We start from the raw sequence: 16,708 nt of genomic DNA, 5'->3' as shown, positions 1-16,708 counted from the left end.
CCATCCGTTCATATATACCGGCCAGTGCCATTTAGCAGAGAAATGAACTGTTTTTTTTGGGGGATATGGAGATATAGCTCGACTTAATTAATAGTTCACTCTAAATATATGTTTCTAGTATCCATATTCCCTGCAACAACTGTGATCGTCAATCATAGGCTGTTAGTTATCTATGTACAAAGAGAATAATCCAAGGAAAGCATTCCAAGTCCTAGGTAGATCACGCTGGCATCTGGCTCTGAAGGAAGTCAAACACTCCTGTAGGGAAATAATCCTCGTCAAATCCCCAAAGATCTGCCATCATAGGGTCATCCGAGCCCTCTGATAGACCGGGCTCCAGCTTTCCTAGAGTCATAGGAGGCTCAAACCCATTGCTGCGTTCAGCCGATAGCGGCGCAACTCCAAGCAAAGGGGGTGGGTGATTCAAGATGGTGTCACGCTCACCCAGCATTTGCGCTCCGGGGATGACCACCGGCTTGAAGAGAGAATGGGCTTCCTGCGCAGTTGACCCCATGGAATGTTGGGTACCAGCAGTGCGCTTCTCCCATTCCTCAAGCCCAGTCAGCATTTTGCGAAGACCCCGGGCGATGTGGTGGCTCAGGTGGCGCTCGCTTGCCCGCTGGCTGCAGGACACCATGAGCTCGACGACCCGCCCAACGAGAACACGCACGTAGCTCACGTCGACGTGTAGTCCTGCTGAGGCGATAGAGGTCCGTTTGCCCTGGCTCCCAGGAATGGCCCCGTTCGAGCAAACCTTGGCTGCGATTTTTAGCAGAAAGACTGCAGCAAATGTGATCATACTGTGGAGATATAGTGGGACGCCGACAAGCGCCAGCTGGATATCTCGCTCATCCAGGCAAACCTGCAGAGTCGCAATGGCTGATTCAACAGCGATATTGGCACGTTTCCTGCGTTCAAATGACATTTGTCCAGAGGAGGTGGATGAGTGGTATGTGCGCAGAGCAACGGAGTTTAGCTGCAGTCGAGAAAAATGATAATGCATATACACGGCCTTGTAGGGATATGCGCCGACGTATCGGCTCCCCGCTGTATTAACGTATCAGATGATGTAGTTATGTCCTAGGGAGTCAAGACTTACCAAGTCTAGGAAGCCATGCCGACTTCCAGTCCCCGATATCAACGTCGTATTGATCAATCTTGGGGAAATCGCTCTCGGGAACCTCCAGGTCAACATCTGGACCGAATGCAAAATATATACGGGTGAGAATAATGAATAGGTCGACCTGGCTGTGAAGTCGAAGGTCTCCTTGTGAAATTGATGGATTTTGTGTAAAGATATTGTGTTGAGTGATGCTGGCATCTTCGTGTATCATCGGTGGTCGACCGTATGCAATAGAAAAGTGGTGTTCCAAGGTCTGAAAAATATGAGCAAAAACAACAACAATTTGGGTCAAAGATTACTCACGTAGAGGAGATACCATAGCCTCGCCTGTTCCATGTGTTCCGGCGACCCTTGTGTGGCTTTCCGAAAAAATTGGTGCAGGTTGCGCTCAGTTGCAATACGAACTGCATAACCAGAGAGCTTCCAACTAACATCCGCAAGCCAAAATGCTCCAATGCATAGTGCGCGGATATCATCTAAAGTATGATGGTGGCCCAGCATAGACTCCGATGCCAATCTTGCAAACTCGGTATAGCATGTATCAAACGTGCGTTCTTTAGTCGGCATGTGAAGCGCGGTAACGGCCAAAATAGCGGCAGACAGCATTGATGAAGATCGTCGTACAGACGTCAAGTCTTTATGTGCTAGCAAGGCTCCATCCCATAGGTAGCGGTTGAGTACCTGGTCGAACTGATAGAACAGCTCCTCCGCTTCTTGGATATCGACCACTCCGCGCGAGATGAGATCAGTGACTAGTGCTTGGTCGGGGGCAAGTTTTTGTCCGGGCGAGCTCTCGCGGTTTTCACTGAGCTGCGTCACCTCGTATAAACTGCCCATTGGTGCTGTGACCAGAGAGGTTGCGCCAGCTTCCTCCCGGTCCAAAGAATATCGTGGCTGCTGTTGGGGGAAGCCATAGTTTGACCTTGCAGCTGTGCCATTTCTTATTGTATTTTCGACTGGCTCAGCTCTTCTATGTTGTACAGCTCCATTATCATCAGTCGAGACGGTGGAGTCTTTCCGGCCTCTCTTGTTCGAAGGCGTCTCGATTGTACCACCGCCTGCTTGGTAGTATGATAGCTCCGGCAGCTGGGATTTCCTGAGTAGGTCCGTCATTGCCGATTCGATCATTGATTTCCACCTGTCGTAGCCGGCGCAATCAGTATGTGTTACCAATGTAAATAGTGAATATAAGGCACTCACTCAGCTTCGTCCTCTAGTAATGTTTGGAGGCTTTTATTCACAACACACTCTAGTCCCATGCGCTGACATCGAGAGCACACCGAGTCAGTTGCCTTCATGTCACAGCGCACCTTGTGCCGCTTACACTCAGTGCATGCCCGTATCCGTCGAGAGATCTTCGGAACATGGTGAGGGCGGTCTTCCGGAGTGAAGGCACTCTGCGGGGAGAATCGGACGAGGCTTCGCCATTGGCCTCGAATTGAATGCGATTCCGCTTCATATTAGTCTAGAGTGGACTCATCCCCCTGGCGCATTCCGGGGAAGATAGAAAGGCGGGGTCGGAGCAGCTTCACATCCATGGACCGGCCGGTTCTGGCCCGAATTACTCATTGCCGGTTGGCCGCCTGAGGCATACATGCATATTAAGGCAGAAACAAGGCTGGAATTGACCGGTCACCTGATCCTGAAATACACTATACCCAATTGGGTTTAAATGGTGTCGCGCTTCCAGCCCAGCGCGTTCGCGTATTGCGACAGGTCAAGCTCAACTCTCTACACAGACAACAAGATTCCAACTTGAGACAACCTGAGCTCACATTCAAGATGGGTATTAAGCGTAAGTATCTTACTTTCAATTATTCACGCCTCTTTGCTAAATAAATACCAGATCTGTACCAAGTGATCTCCGAGAATGCCCCAGATGCGATCAAGACGGGCGAGATCAAGAACCACTTCGGCCGCAAGGTCGCAATTGTATGAATTGTATAACCTGCGATATATCTTCAGATGCTGACATATAAATTCTTCAAATTAGGATGCGTACGTTATTGGATCACCGTCCCGGTAGCTCAAGAATCTCTAGTCACTAACCCAGAACAGGTCGATGAGCATCTACAGTTTCCTGATCGCCGTGCGCTCGGAGGGTCAACAGCTCATGAGTGAGTCGGGCGAAACCACATCCCACCTGATGGGCATGTTCTACCGCACTCTGCGAATGGTGGATAACGGCATTAAACCTCTTTACGTTTTCGACGGAGCTCCGCCGAAGCTCAAGTCTGGTGAATTGGCCAAGCGTGTTGCACGCAAGGCTGAGGCAACCGAGGCCCATGAAGAGGCCAAGGAAACTGGAACTGCGGAAGATATCGAAAAGTTCTCACGACGGACTGTCCGCGTCACCCGTGAACACAATGCGGAGTGCAAGAAGCTCCTTGGGCTGATGGGAATTCCTTTCATTAATGCGCCGACGGAAGCCGAAGCCCAGTGTGCTGTACTGGCTCGTGCGGGCAAGGTGTATGCAGCTGCATCAGAGGATATGGATACATTGTGCTTTGAGTCGCCAATTCTCCTGCGCCACTTGACGTTCAGTGAGCAGCGCAAGGAACCTATCCAGGAGATCCACTTGGATCGTGCGCTTGAGGGTCTCGATATGGACCGCCCACAGGTACGGTATCCTAATTATGATACGTGTAGTCACAATTGCTGACTATATCTACCATGCAGTTCATCGATCTCTGCATTCTTCTAGGCTGTGATTACCTGGAGCCTATTCCCAAGGTGGGAGCCACCACTGCTCTCAGCCTAATCAAGGAGCACAAGTCTCTGGAGAAGGTTTTGGAGTTCATGAAGAACGACCCGAAGAAGAAATTCGTAGTTCCTGAGGACTGGCCATACGAAGATGCACGAGAACTTTTCGTTAACCCAGACGTCCGGCCTGCCGATCACGCCGAATGCGACTTCAAGTGGGAAGCTCCCAACATTGAGGGCCTGATTGAGTTCCTGGTTGGGGACAAGGGCTTCAATGAAGACCGTGTGCGCAATGGTGCCGCTCGTCTGTCGAAGCACCTCAAGACCGCTCAGCAATCCCGGCTGGAGGGATTCTTCAAGCCCGTCGCCCGCACTGAGGACGAGAAAGCATCTCTCAAGCGCAAACATGACGAGAAGCTGCAGCAACAAAAGAAGAAAAAGAAGGAAGATGCCAAGGCTAAGAAGGAAGCCAAGGCGAAGCCGCGTGGAGCGGCCTAGTTTCTTAATGACGAGAGAGGCATTCTTCTTTTTCCGTCAAAAAACAACTTATGATACAAAATTTTTTCCTGATCTAACATGAGCTGGACTGGCGTGGGCGTTCTGTGGTTTATTTGTTTCATTGTTTCTTATGGATTATTTTCCATTGCGGGGAATGTCCGCTTCGCCTCGGGGATCGGGACAGGGCATGAAGTTCGGTATATCATAGCAAAGTGTGGTCTGATTTAAAACAAAATTGGAGAAATATGTATTCTGATGGTTCTCTATTGTTCCAGTGACCTTTTCCAGCTCCTTGGAGGCCAGGATCAGACAAGATCAAGCAGAGCAGACACGGGAATTTTGTCTGATCCTAGGGGCCACATTTGATAGAAAAGACCAAAAACTGTATATTTGTTATCTTTTATTTGTTCTCTACGCATGAGCATATCAAATTGTCTTTTCAGATGTTCTGGTGTAGCTATATTGTGGGTGTCAATACTCAGCGTTCGCGTAGAAAGTTGTATAGATCGGGTCCGATTAGCGAGATTAGTCGAGGCCTCCCAACACCAACCACGATTGATCTTCATGATGGAAAGCAGGAGACACTTCGAATGCAGAAAATATACGCTGGCACCAGTTACCATGAACAATTTACACCATTCAAATATGTAGCAAGAATTCGTGCAGTGCAGGATCAGCGTTGTCACCATCTGAGCCCTTGATTCGACGCGCCGGTTGCGGATGCAGATACGATGATCCCCGTTACACAGTTATGCTGATGGACCAATAATTGGGGTCATACGGTATGGAACGAGTAGTTTGGTCCAATGATTGTGTATTTTTATTATTATCCGTCTGTGTTGGTTCGGTGTTATGACAAAACGTGCTCATCATATGGGTCCCTATACATCTGTCCCGGGTCGATCCCAGGCCCCCCCTCCCAAGGTTTGTTCTTCCCGGTAACTTTATGAGTGCGAATCAGCGGGGAGAGGTGGGATCGGGGTTATTCTGTGTCTTTTATTGGTTGTGTCTGCTGATCCTGATGTGATTATGTAGTGGCGTTCCCAGGGTTTCCCCTCTCTTGGGCGATATATATCGCGTGCCCTGATCTTGGAGTGAAATTGGGCTTCATAAATCTTGTGGTTTGTTATAGTACTTCTAGTATCTAGCTCTCCTGATAAAATGTATTAAAAAATTTAATCATTTCTCTTTTGGTTTTGATGATATATATGTGGTCATCTGTGTTACTCCTGGTGTAAATGCTCCTTTCTCCACTATCTTTCCTACTATCTTCCTATTATTCTCCTAATAAAAAGACTGAAGTCGAATTATTATCAGTCATATTTCAAATTCGCATCACTTTGGGGTAGATATGCTATAAAATGTTGTTCAGCGTAGACGCGTTCAAAGAGCCGAGTCTCGACATCATCTAGGGGTTGTACCATGGAAATCGAGTCACAAGCCTTTGAAGTCTACAACGTGACCTTTCAGCACGAGGTAATGCAGGTCCAGGTCCCCTCCAAGTAAGGAGGCTTCAGTGCATCAACGTTATAAGTATAAAAGGTCATAATATAACTCCAACTATCTTATCGCTTCTGGATTCCAAGTCTCAAGAAGGGTTCCTGGATCCTCACAAAAGAGGGAATGGTTACCCCAGACGGCATTGGAATGTGATTATAGGAAAAGGATCTCCCAGGCCCTCTCTGAGACGATATGGGCCCCAAAAGTCTCCAAAATAGAGTATGCGCGATTTCCATCGAGGGGAAACGAGACGCGTAGAAGCACCAGCCTACTAGTTGATATGATTATTGTCGCGTTATAATCTTGCAGAATCTTCTGTGATTCTAATAGATATTAAAAAAAGATAATAAAGTATCCTGATATTCTTAAGTATCTCATATCAAAGAGAGAGAGAGAGAGAGAGAGAGAATGTGTAGACATCAACCATCCTTCCAGTTGGGATACGCGAAGGGATACTCGCAAAGAACACAGCAAGACAGGAAAGAAACACAACATTTCATTAAAAAGAAGAACCGGCTAAAAGATAATTTTTCGAAAGAAAATTAGAAAGAAAGTGCTTTTTTCTCTCTCTGATGATCTTCTTGTCAACACCGGTCGCCTATAAATCACGGATGCCCCGCGGCCTTCCCTTTCCCTTCTGCTCTTTTTTCTTCCTCTTCTGCTTTCACTCCCACTACCCTTTTTTTTTTCTAAAGTCTTCTCATCTTTTGATAACTTGACCTTCTTCATCGTCTCCCTTTCTCACTTTAAATCAATCATCATGCCCCCCAAGAAGGTTACCAGCGCGCCCAAGAAGGCGGCGCCTACTGCTGCTCCTCACACCTCTTACCGTGGTATGTTTTCACTGATCCTGAATGTCCACCATATCGCGTAAAAGCGATATGGACATAAATCTAGTCGCGAACATCTGCTGATTCGGTCAATACAGATATGATCAAGGATGCCATTATTAGCGTGAGTTGATCACTGCCGGCGCGAGCCAACCTGGTTGTTGTGATTCGGGTCGCGCGCCCGACCGTGACACGTCTTTGCCTTTGGGCATAGACAACCACAACAAAACCAGTTCGTAGTTTTTATTCATTTTCATTGCTGACTCTTGCCCTTTCTGCGTATAGTTGAAGGAACGCAATGGTAGCAGGTATGTATTCTGGTGTTCTCCTTCGTCGCCGATGCCTCTGGGATCCGTCCCGGCATTTCGGCACCATTTATTCGAAAAACCAGCCACTGACTGAATCTCCCTCTATTTTAGTCGCCAGGCTATCAAGAAGTACGTTCAATCTAACAACAAGATTAACGTCACTTCCCAGAGTGTCTTCGACTCTCAGTTCAACAAGGCCATCAAGGCCGGTGTTGAGAAGAATGAGTTCACTCAGCCCAAGGGTATGTTCCTATGTACCCTGCCTGCGCGCATTGATTCTATCCTACTCTGCGTGATCTGATTCAACTTCTGCATTTCGCCGCATGAGTTTCGGATAGTTCCATCCGTTATTTGACCATTTAGCTGACGCGTCATCCTCTAGGCCCATCTGGCCCTTTGAAGCTTGCGAAGAAGGATGCTCCTGTCAAGGCCGCTCCTAAGCCTACCGTGAAGCCTGCCCCCAAGGCCCCTGCTAAGGTAAGCTCTCATCGAGGATGTATTTCTATGGTCCCTGCTAATTGTGATATAAGGCCACCACGACTACTGGTCCCAAGAAGGCCGATCCCAAGAAGACTGGTCCCCAGAAGACTGATCCCAAGAAGACTGTCACAAAGACTACCAAGACTGCTGCTCCCAAGAAGGCTGCGGGCAAGAAGGCCGCCGCCACCAAGCCCAAGGCTAACTCTGGCAAGGCTCGCAAGACCTCCACTGCCGTAAGTCCATCTGCCCCCCTTGATCGACCCGTTACTGACGAACATTCCAGGCCCCTGCTGTCGTTGAGCAGCCCAAGATTCTGGGAAAGACCAAGTCTGGCCGTATCACCAAGACTACTGCCCCGCAGCCCACAACAACCCGGGCTGCTCCCAAGAAGCGGACCACCAAGAAATAGAGGCTTCGATGTCCTCTTGTCTTTTTCACTAGGTTGAGCTCTCCCTATATTTTCACGTGCGCATTTCCAGGGAGAGTACCTGGTACTGATTCCTTTGTTCTTCTCTTGTAATTTCTTTCTTTGGACTCATTGATCTCTGTGGCTCCAATGGTTTCCTTGGCTTTTTTTTTGCTTCTCTTTTGATTTTTTTTGGGATATCTTTGTTATGATGGCTTTGCTTCTTTCCAAAGTCCTATGGATGGCGTCCTGCGGTGGGGTTTGCAATGGGGAACTGCAGTCTTCTTATTACCTTGATATCGTGATTAATTCCATTGTCACTGTGGAATTCAAATTGATTTTGGCTGAATAAGGGAGGTTAAACTGTAGTAGATACTACCTAGACTGTCGATCGCGTATATTGTACGGAGTAGTCGTAAACAAACTGTAGATCTCTCCACATATTCTCCCGTGTCAGTGATTTATTTTTATCTTCGTATCTTTGTATCATTCTGTTGGACTGAAACAAGTATTATTACCAGAGGATGCTTAGAGTCCTAGCTAAGCCCTGGCTTGAGCTATTTTGACAATAAACCCTCTGAACCCGAACCTGAATATGTATAATACCCGGAGTTTACGATCTCATACTGGGGCTTTATTTAATACATACCATCAGTGGGTAAAGAAACAGTAAATGAGTGTAATAAAACGAGCAAGTAGTCAAGCTATGCCAGACAGAGAGGCTGCGAAAAAGATGACCATCACATCTTTTCTACCATCATTTCTTAACATCAGGGACATATATCGCGACCATGGCATGTGCCACGGAAGAAGCCAAACCAGCACTCAGGCGCATCATCCAAGGACATTTAGAAGAGTCTGAGAGACTATGCCATTTGAACGGAGAACATTTGCCAACATGCCAAAAGCCAGGGTATAAACAAGGCATTCAAACAGGAAGACAACAAACCCGATGGTTTCCACCGGTCTGAACCGGGAGAGGTCGATGCCTGTCTTAATCTCTCTCTTGGTGAATTTGTTCAGCTGTGGTTGGTGAGTGAACTCGAATTTGTTCCCTTCTTTCAAAATCGACGCCCCAAACACGTTGACGAGGACGAACTTCTTCAATACCTGTGAAAAGATATCAGCAATCTGCTGGTAGCTGAACTCATTATTCTTTTCCCGGGAAGTCACCTTCATAAGTATCCGATCAAAGGCTGGAGACAACCGCTGAATAGCAGCAATAACCACAAGAAGTTGGCACCAGCCTCTAAACGAGGCCCTGTAAAACATCCCAGGCCTGGAAAAGCCCACCTTATCCCCCAACTCGTCGCCGCTTAACACACGACAACCAACCTCAATCATTGGCTTGGACACATTGATGCCTGGATAATCCTGTACAGCAGCGACAAAATTCGCTGCAATAGACTTGGAGGACTCTGTTGGCTCAGGATCACACATCATGACACTCTCTATAGTAGCCTTTGATTGTTCAGTGCCGTCGAAGAAGCTATCTGGAGTCCCCATAACATAAGCGATGTATCGGAACAGCGCCAGGAAATCCTCCGTCTCCTGTGGACGGGGCTGGATACCGATCTTAGGGAGTTGACGGAAAAGTGGCATGCAGCAGAAGATAGCTATTGCATGGATTGCGTCTCTAATACTGACAGCTGCGCCATACTTGGCTTCATCAAAGTATGCCGGGTCTTGGTCCATGAGCTTTAGGAGGCGGTTCCGAACCGTAGCGTGCAATAAACGGACACGCGCGGTCGAAGTGTGTCCTTCTCCACCTGGTTGAATAGACTTTAGATCCATTGTTATTTGCAGTAGCCAAAGGAAGGTTTCGACGAATCGTCTAGGTAGCACTCGAATAGAAAAACCTCCTGTTCTGACGAGGGCTTCTATTCCACCTGCAACTGTCTTTTGAAAGTTAGCAATATCCTGTAAACAAATATGTCACCGGAAGGATTTGCTCACTGCAGTGCCTCCTAGAAATCCCTGAAGAGCAAGTCCGGTTAGATTGGGCATTAAGTAACTAGCGGTAGAGAAACTCTTGTCCTCGCTCAATCTGTGCCCAATCAACCCATTCAGGGACTGTGTTCACTTCTTCCCAGAGCTCTTGTAACACACTGTCTGCTCCATGATGTTCCTTCAAAACACTGTACATATCAAATCGACCAAAACATTGTCCCGTATTGCTTTTTTGTTCTTTACAGCAACAGCCTGCAGTCGGCTCACAGCATCAACGACCAGGTCATCGGTCTGCTGTCTCAACGGTAGCAGCTCTTCGGGTGTGAAATGCTTATCCGTCCAGGTGAACTCATGGTTCCACACCTTTCAGGCATTGTCACTGGGCGATTTGTGTGTAGACATGGTAGTTTTGGTCAATATCACACAGTGGATAAAAGTCTTGAAGGGATTGTATTGAAGGATGAGTAGTTATTGGAGACTGTTGCTGGCAGGTTAATGTAAGAACTAAATAGTCCTTCGAAGTTCCCCTGTACACACTGTCACATTCAAGAGCGTTAACCCATAGTAGTGACTCCACCTATTATTGGACGTATAGTTCCTTGTGCCCAGTCGGTTCATGTCGCTTGACTGCGATGGCGGAAAATCGGTGTCCTAGAGAATCATATCACAATCCTACAGATTTGGTGCATGTGACTGACTCAACTGGGAAGCGCACTAGACGACCACGACTGTTGGATTTCCCAAGTTTGAGTTATCACAACTTGGAATATCTGTTCTTACCTGTTATGGGTGCTTGCACCAAGAATCCCTGTAGCAAAAAGGACTTTGGATCCTGCGAGATTTGTTCTGCATTTATTCCCTTTTTTTAAACTTAATTTTGGAAAGATCAACGGTCTACGCCTTGCTTATCTATATCTATGTCGAGTAGGGCGAGTAGGTTGAGTATAGGGCACAAGTATAAAATCGAGTTTGACGCCCAACGATGAAGTAGACCCTCGCCCAAGTCGCATATGATATGTGATTTATGCAAGTGAGGCCACAATATCGAGGCAGGATCATGCACTACGGGGATAGTAGGGAATGGGTTGCGGTGCTGCTTTTCTTTGTTCCTAGATTCAGCTAAGACAGAAATGGCCAACTGCATCACGTAGCGGCTGATAGCTCGGCGGCAAATAGGTACATATGTAGGGATGGAAAAAGCAAATCTAATTACTCCGCACCTCCTTCTTGCTCTGTCGGGTGTGATATTGGGATATTATGGGTACTCTGTCTGTCCCGGGAATGGAAAATAACAAGTAAAGCAAAGGGATTTGTAAAACAGCGAGATATCACTATCTCTTTTTTAGTAGACCTTGGGAGTCTATATGGCTTTGGTCTATGAGTTGACCAAGATTCAAACTTGGATGCACTAGATCGGGACTCGGTGGGGACCGAACCTTAGACGCCAACCATATCCTGAGATACTCTTCCATTGGAAATATTTTATATAGATATATCCATTATATCAACAGATTTTGACAATTGGAGGGTCAAGTTAGCCAAGTGAACTCATATACCTTGTGTTCAATATTTTCATAATGGAGAACGTCCAATTCGAGCAGTTTCTTCTAATTCATGAATGGATGATTGGAGGACGTGTGCTACGATTGAGCTAGAAGTCATATGACGAGGCGGACATTGGGATTTTTCGATCCTACCTTGCCATCTGCCTGCACACATAAGGACATTCACCTCCATCGATGTAACGATCCGTAAGGTTTATGATAGCGATCTCTGAATGGCCATGCGGATACTACAGATTCCATATCGGATATTAAGATAAGTTAAAGTTAAATCCGGTAGGGTCGCGTAGAGATGTGACTGCGCCACATGTTATGGTGGAGTAACCAATGAAAAGTGAGAACCAGGATAATTGGTTTGGCGCATAGTACTCCGTAGGAGTGATAGAGAAGAGCGCATATCTTTAGAGATAGCTCCGATATGGGGATTGACGCTTCAAAGGTTCAAAGTTTGATTTGTACGCGGATGCCCGCCAATATCGGTCCCTCTACGGAGTACTCCGTAGAGATTGATCGTCTATTTTTACTATCGGCTCGGATGTTGGAATTTGATCACGGAGCTCGGGGATGCCGGTCAGGGACTATCCTTATTATATTGTATCTTTGTATCTTCGTACAGGAAGTGGAGAATTTCCCCTGTGGCGCAGACGCGGAAGATTTCATTATGGAGAGCCCTATTTTTGGAACAATTGCTTTTACTGGAGTATGTACGGAATATACCTACTTTGTATATGTATATAACTAGTTAGTTACATTATAGAGACAGTAGAAGCAGATTGTCAGATTCTTTATCTCCCCAGGGCTGAAATCCAAAGAAATTGCCCAGGGACAGATAGGCTGATTGACATTGTAATTGGTCCATCTCCACGTGTATCTGTATGTACTGTATGTACGGAATATGGGTATGGGGAATGACCGTACAGTATTATTATGTGTCTATGCCATTGGTATACCTATACTATAACGACTCGATGTACAGAGTTTATGCAACGATCTCCTTGCCTAAACAACTTGGGTATTGTATTGAAATTAGAAAAAGACTAATAAAATGGATAGTTTTATATTGAAAGTAATGGAAAGTAATATAACAGTATAACAGTATACCAAGAAAAAAAAAGAAAAATCGGAAAAATGATGTGATAAACCGCGCTCATTGAACATCCGAGTTTTTTTTATGCAGCAGCCTGATACATGTACCTAGCCTAGTATTTACCATATTACATACAAACCACAATAATTATATAGGTACGCATATTCTCTAGGTACATAAGGAATTGAAATAAAAGTGTCTATTCTATGTCTATCGGAATATAATATAAACATTTAACACACACGTATATTTATATATATATATATATATATATATAAAAAAAATCTCATGTAGAATAAACGGTGGAGTTATACATTTCGATGTACTCCGTACATACGTGTAATTCCTTTTCTCCCAGACAACCAACCTTCCACCTCCCCTTCCACACCCCCCATATTTTCCCCATTTTAACAACCTCATTTGCGTCTTCCCCTTTCCCTTGCATTGAATTATGTTGATCGGTTGAATATCCTCGCCCTGGGCAACTGGCGCTATACTCTCTTTGTTTCCTTTAATCATCTGGAACTCCGTCCGGTTCACAACTTTCCTCGATCTCCGCCAATAAGGGCGACTGCCGTCACTTCGGGTTGCCGGTCCACGCAGAACTCACGTCACCCCCGTTCCCTGAAAATTCAACATGCCAGCCTTCTCCAACGACGTCTCCTACCAGACTGCCACTGCCACGGCTACCCACCCTCGCTCCTTCGAATCCTCTCGAAAGTCGCACGACAAGACCCCCGTCGGAAATACTTTCCTGTGGACCAACTGGCCCAACGAGAACGACGCCAATCACGACTCCCATCAGAATGACCGACAACTGTTGACCGACCTGAAGAACGGCAGTGCATACTCCCTGAATGGCCCTCGCTCTAGTGTCGGCTCATACACGCGCGAACTGCCCCTGTCCAAGGACGGCAGCATGCATTCGGTAGGCAATGGATCCACGAGGGATCCCCGCGAGAACAGCCGCCCGTCCGCCATGCTGGACCGTAAACCTTCGGACACTGGCCCGGGAGCTATTTCCACAACAGCAGCCCCTTCCAGCCAACAACCCAATGGTACTGCAAATGGCCGACCTGTCCAAGGGAAACTCATGGTCAACGGAGACGCTCATCCACCCTACGCCGATGAGTCTTCAATCTCGCCATCGGCCTCACTCTTACAAATCCCGCAGCAGGATGAGAACGGTCGCTATTCTCCAGACCCTGATCGCCTGACACCTAATTCAAAGCCCGCCCAACCACGCCACTCCTCCCCTCCCGCCTCATCCATACTCGACGCTGCCTCGGTGCCAGAATCGCAGAACTCGAGTATGCGACAACGACATTCATTGCAGGTTCCCAGAACGCCCAGTGTTCGACGAGATAGCCGAGAATATACCGATGATGCTGCGTACAGCAGTGGCCGAATGTCACCGACCACCGGCTTCCGACGCGCGTCAGTCGGTCTCATTAGACGGGCAACGAAAAACAGCACCCAGCAAGATATCACTTTGGATGAGGCACCGCCGGATGAAGATGCGGCTCGATGGGCCGAAGCTATTAAACAAAAGCGAGCCTCACGACGACGCCGTGAAGAGGAGGACGATGATCGGGTCATTGTCGGTACCAAAGTGGACCAGAATCATGTCAACTATGTGACGGCATACAACATGTTGACTGGTATCCGCTTCACCGTCTCGAGAATCAACGCGAAAATGGACCGGGAACTCACCCCGGCGGACTTTGATGCCAAACACAAGTTCTCCTTTGACATGTGCGCACCCCTTTTGATGTTGACAACTTGGATATGACTGACAGCAGCAGAACCGGGAACGAACTGATTCCTTCCGCAAAATACGACTTCAAGTTCAAGGACTATGCACCTTGGGTGTTCCGACACCTTCGCTCCAAGTTCCGTCTTGATCCCGCCGACTACCTTATGTCCCTCACAAGCAAGTACATTCTGTCGGAACTGGGCTCCCCGGGTAAGAGCGGGAGCTTCTTTTACTTCTCACGCGACTACAAGTACATCATCAAGACCATCCACCATTCCGAGCACAAGCTTCTCCGGAAGATTCTTCCTGAGTACTACCGGCACGTGGAGAACAATCCGAACACACTTATCTCACAATTCTACGGATTGCACCGAGTCAAAATGGCATACGGCCGGAAGATCCACTTTGTCGTAATGAACAACCTGTTCCCGCCCCACCGGGATATCCACCAGACGTTCGACCTGAAGGGCTCGACGATTGGTCGTGATCTGCAAGAGTCAGATCTCGAGAGAAACCCCAGAGCGACTATGAAGGACCTGAACTGGGTTCGTCGCAACCGTCATTTGGAATGTGGCCCGTCAAAACGAGACTTCTTCATTGAGCAATTGAAACGCGACGTCGTGTTGCTCCAAAGACTCAAGATCATGGACTATTCTCTTCTAGTAGGAATCCATGATGCTGGCAGGGGCAACGAAGAGAAATTGCGTGACAAGACTCTTCAGGTCTTCCAGCCAGGAGGCAACCGCGAAGAGGACACGACTCCCAACAACCTAATGCGCACTCCATCAAAATTGGAAAATGAACGCAAGGCCCGGGAGCTGCGCATGCTTATCAAACGTGAACGGCCTGTTCCATTGGACAAAGCAGCTGCGAAGATGCCAGATGAAATCCTCGATGAACGGAAATACCATGTCTTCTATGCGGATGATGGAGGTTTCCGGGCTACTCATGAGAATGGCCAACCTGGTGACGAGATCTATTACCTCGGTATAATTGATTGCCTGACCCATTACGGAACCACCAAGAAACTGGAGAACTTTTTCAAAGGACTCTCGCATGACCGGACACAGATTTCTCCAATTCCACCCGAGAGCTACGGAGAGCGCTTCATTAATTTCATCAAGGGAATCACTATGTCGAGGGAAGAAGCTGAACGACGACGCGAAGAAGCTGAAGTCTCCGCCTCAGGCGCACCTCAACAATCAACCGAAAAGCCACGCTCGAGATCCTCTTCTGTCGAGCGCACAATGCAGGCAGCGGAGAAGGAGGCATCGAAAGACGTGTCCGTCACACATCCTCGAACATTAGCCACTGTTTGGGACCCAGCAGACGCTGGGGGCCCCGGTCCAACTTCGACTCTCCCAATCGTGGACGAAGCCGGCGAGGCCAGCAGTGTCGGAGGGCGCAGCTCAAACAGTCGACACGGCACTCCAGCATCAGACAAGGAATTGCCTCCTCTTCCCCGCGACGGCCCACCGGCAACTCCCAGCAAAGGCAAGGAAGTTGATCGGCGCAATTTCGTGAATCCCAGCCCGGTCCAACGTTAGCGACTGCCATCCCTTTGATACCTCTATTCGTCTCTTTTTCTTGTTTTTTGTCTTGTTTTGTTTTCAGCGAGATATCCCCCTTGTTGCTCTTGATAGAACCACCTATTTTGTTTCCTCAGCATGGGTCTGCGCGAGGCATATCATCTTCCTATCCTCATACTTTCCCCAAACACTTTCCGCAAGAAACTGATGTTCACGAGTGACATGTGTATAATTTCTGTTGACGGTTGAGCGACCCTTCTCCGTCTCTTCGCGTGTTTCCTATTTACCTTTGCCCGGATTACTCGGAACATTTGGACAAAGCCTGAAACCCGAAGGCTCAACCTCACCGACTCTTTCTCTCTTTTTCTTCGCCGTCTCAAGCGCCTTCATTCTCTCTAGCCTTGCTTACTACGAGTCTGTACTGTCCGCTGTCCACCCATGGACTGTACAGGTTCCACCTTCATTGATCGAACATACCGTTGCCACACTCTCTATATCATAACCAGATCTCATCTCCAGCCCAATAAGTGTTGCTGTCATATTCTGTGCCAACGTCACATCGATGATCCAATCTTTTCACCAACCATCTCATTTCCTTTTTTTCATAATCCCTTTATTTTTGTTCTCAAAGCACGCCCTCACAGCCAAAGAATACCGCCGGCTCCAGAATCCGGTCTTCACTCCGTTCATCGAACGCTTTTTTTTCCTTATTGTATCTCTCTTGTGTATCCCGCTTCTTCTTCTTTTCTCTTTGATTTGCTTGTTCCTTGATCGAGTCTCTCCATACCCTGTACCAATCACTATACCACATGTTTTCTCTCGATATTCGTGCTTCTTATTTGCTGAGAGTAATCAACTTAGCAGAATTCACCGTGGGAACTTCCTTACTACTTCTTTTTCTGTTGGTTGTAACCTTTTGTAGGTGGTAAAGTCAATGAGTTGTGTAGTAGTAGATGCCTTAGAGCGAACTCCGTGG

The 16,708-nt window shown here is 47.4% G+C and overlaps 5 protein-coding genes across 5 annotated transcripts; 3 read left to right on the top strand and 2 right to left on the bottom strand.

The window, feature by feature from the left end:
* Positions 1-220: 220 nt before the first annotated feature.
* Positions 221-2,582, bottom strand: N7455_008464 (fungal specific transcription factor domain-containing protein; the record flags this gene model as incomplete). The annotated part of the gene is made up of 5 exons (XM_065605882.1): positions 221-1,047; positions 1,100-1,376; positions 1,427-2,261; positions 2,324-2,385; positions 2,448-2,582. The coding sequence occupies 5 exons, from the start codon at positions 2,580-2,582 to the stop codon at positions 221-223; spliced, it is 2,136 nt and encodes a 711-aa protein (XP_065460831.1).
* Positions 2,583-2,905: 323 nt separating this feature from the next.
* fen1 (multifunctional nuclease RAD27) lies at positions 2,906-4,324 on the top strand (the record flags this gene model as incomplete). Its single annotated transcript, XM_065605881.1, has 5 exons — positions 2,906-2,918; positions 2,970-3,055; positions 3,117-3,121; positions 3,182-3,743; positions 3,803-4,324. 5 exons carry the CDS (start codon positions 2,906-2,908, stop codon positions 4,322-4,324), a joined length of 1,188 nt encoding a protein of 395 aa, XP_065460830.1.
* Positions 4,325-6,584: 2,260 nt separating this feature from the next.
* On the top strand, positions 6,585-7,851 carry N7455_008462 (histone H1/H5 family protein; the record flags this gene model as incomplete). Its single annotated transcript, XM_040959004.2, has 7 exons — positions 6,585-6,657; positions 6,753-6,778; positions 6,940-6,962; positions 7,074-7,204; positions 7,345-7,439; positions 7,493-7,675; positions 7,726-7,851. 7 exons carry the CDS (start codon positions 6,585-6,587, stop codon positions 7,849-7,851), a joined length of 657 nt encoding a protein of 218 aa, XP_040810492.2.
* An 831-nt stretch (positions 7,852-8,682) lies between these two features.
* N7455_008461 (oxygenase MpaB family protein) lies at positions 8,683-9,642 on the bottom strand (the record flags this gene model as incomplete). Its single annotated transcript, XM_065605880.1, has 1 exon — positions 8,683-9,642. The coding sequence occupies one exon, from the start codon at positions 9,640-9,642 to the stop codon at positions 8,683-8,685; it is 960 nt and encodes a 319-aa protein (XP_065460829.1).
* A 3,442-nt stretch (positions 9,643-13,084) lies between these two features.
* On the top strand, positions 13,085-15,750 carry N7455_008460 (1-phosphatidylinositol-4-phosphate 5-kinase; the record flags this gene model as incomplete). The annotated part of the gene is made up of 2 exons (XM_040959057.2): positions 13,085-14,202; positions 14,253-15,750. 2 exons carry the CDS (start codon positions 13,085-13,087, stop codon positions 15,748-15,750), a joined length of 2,616 nt encoding a protein of 871 aa, XP_040810532.2.
* Positions 15,751-16,708: the final 958 nt, after the last annotated feature.

This window comes from Penicillium solitum (genome assembly GCF_028829755.1).
Source record: "Penicillium solitum strain IBT 25940 chromosome Unknown utg000005l_segment0_segment0, whole genome shotgun sequence".
Classification (NCBI taxonomy): domain Eukaryota; kingdom Fungi; phylum Ascomycota; class Eurotiomycetes; order Eurotiales; family Aspergillaceae; genus Penicillium; species Penicillium solitum.
The sequence above is the reverse complement of the archived record's forward strand: the minus strand, read 5'-3'. Positions and strand labels throughout refer to the sequence as shown.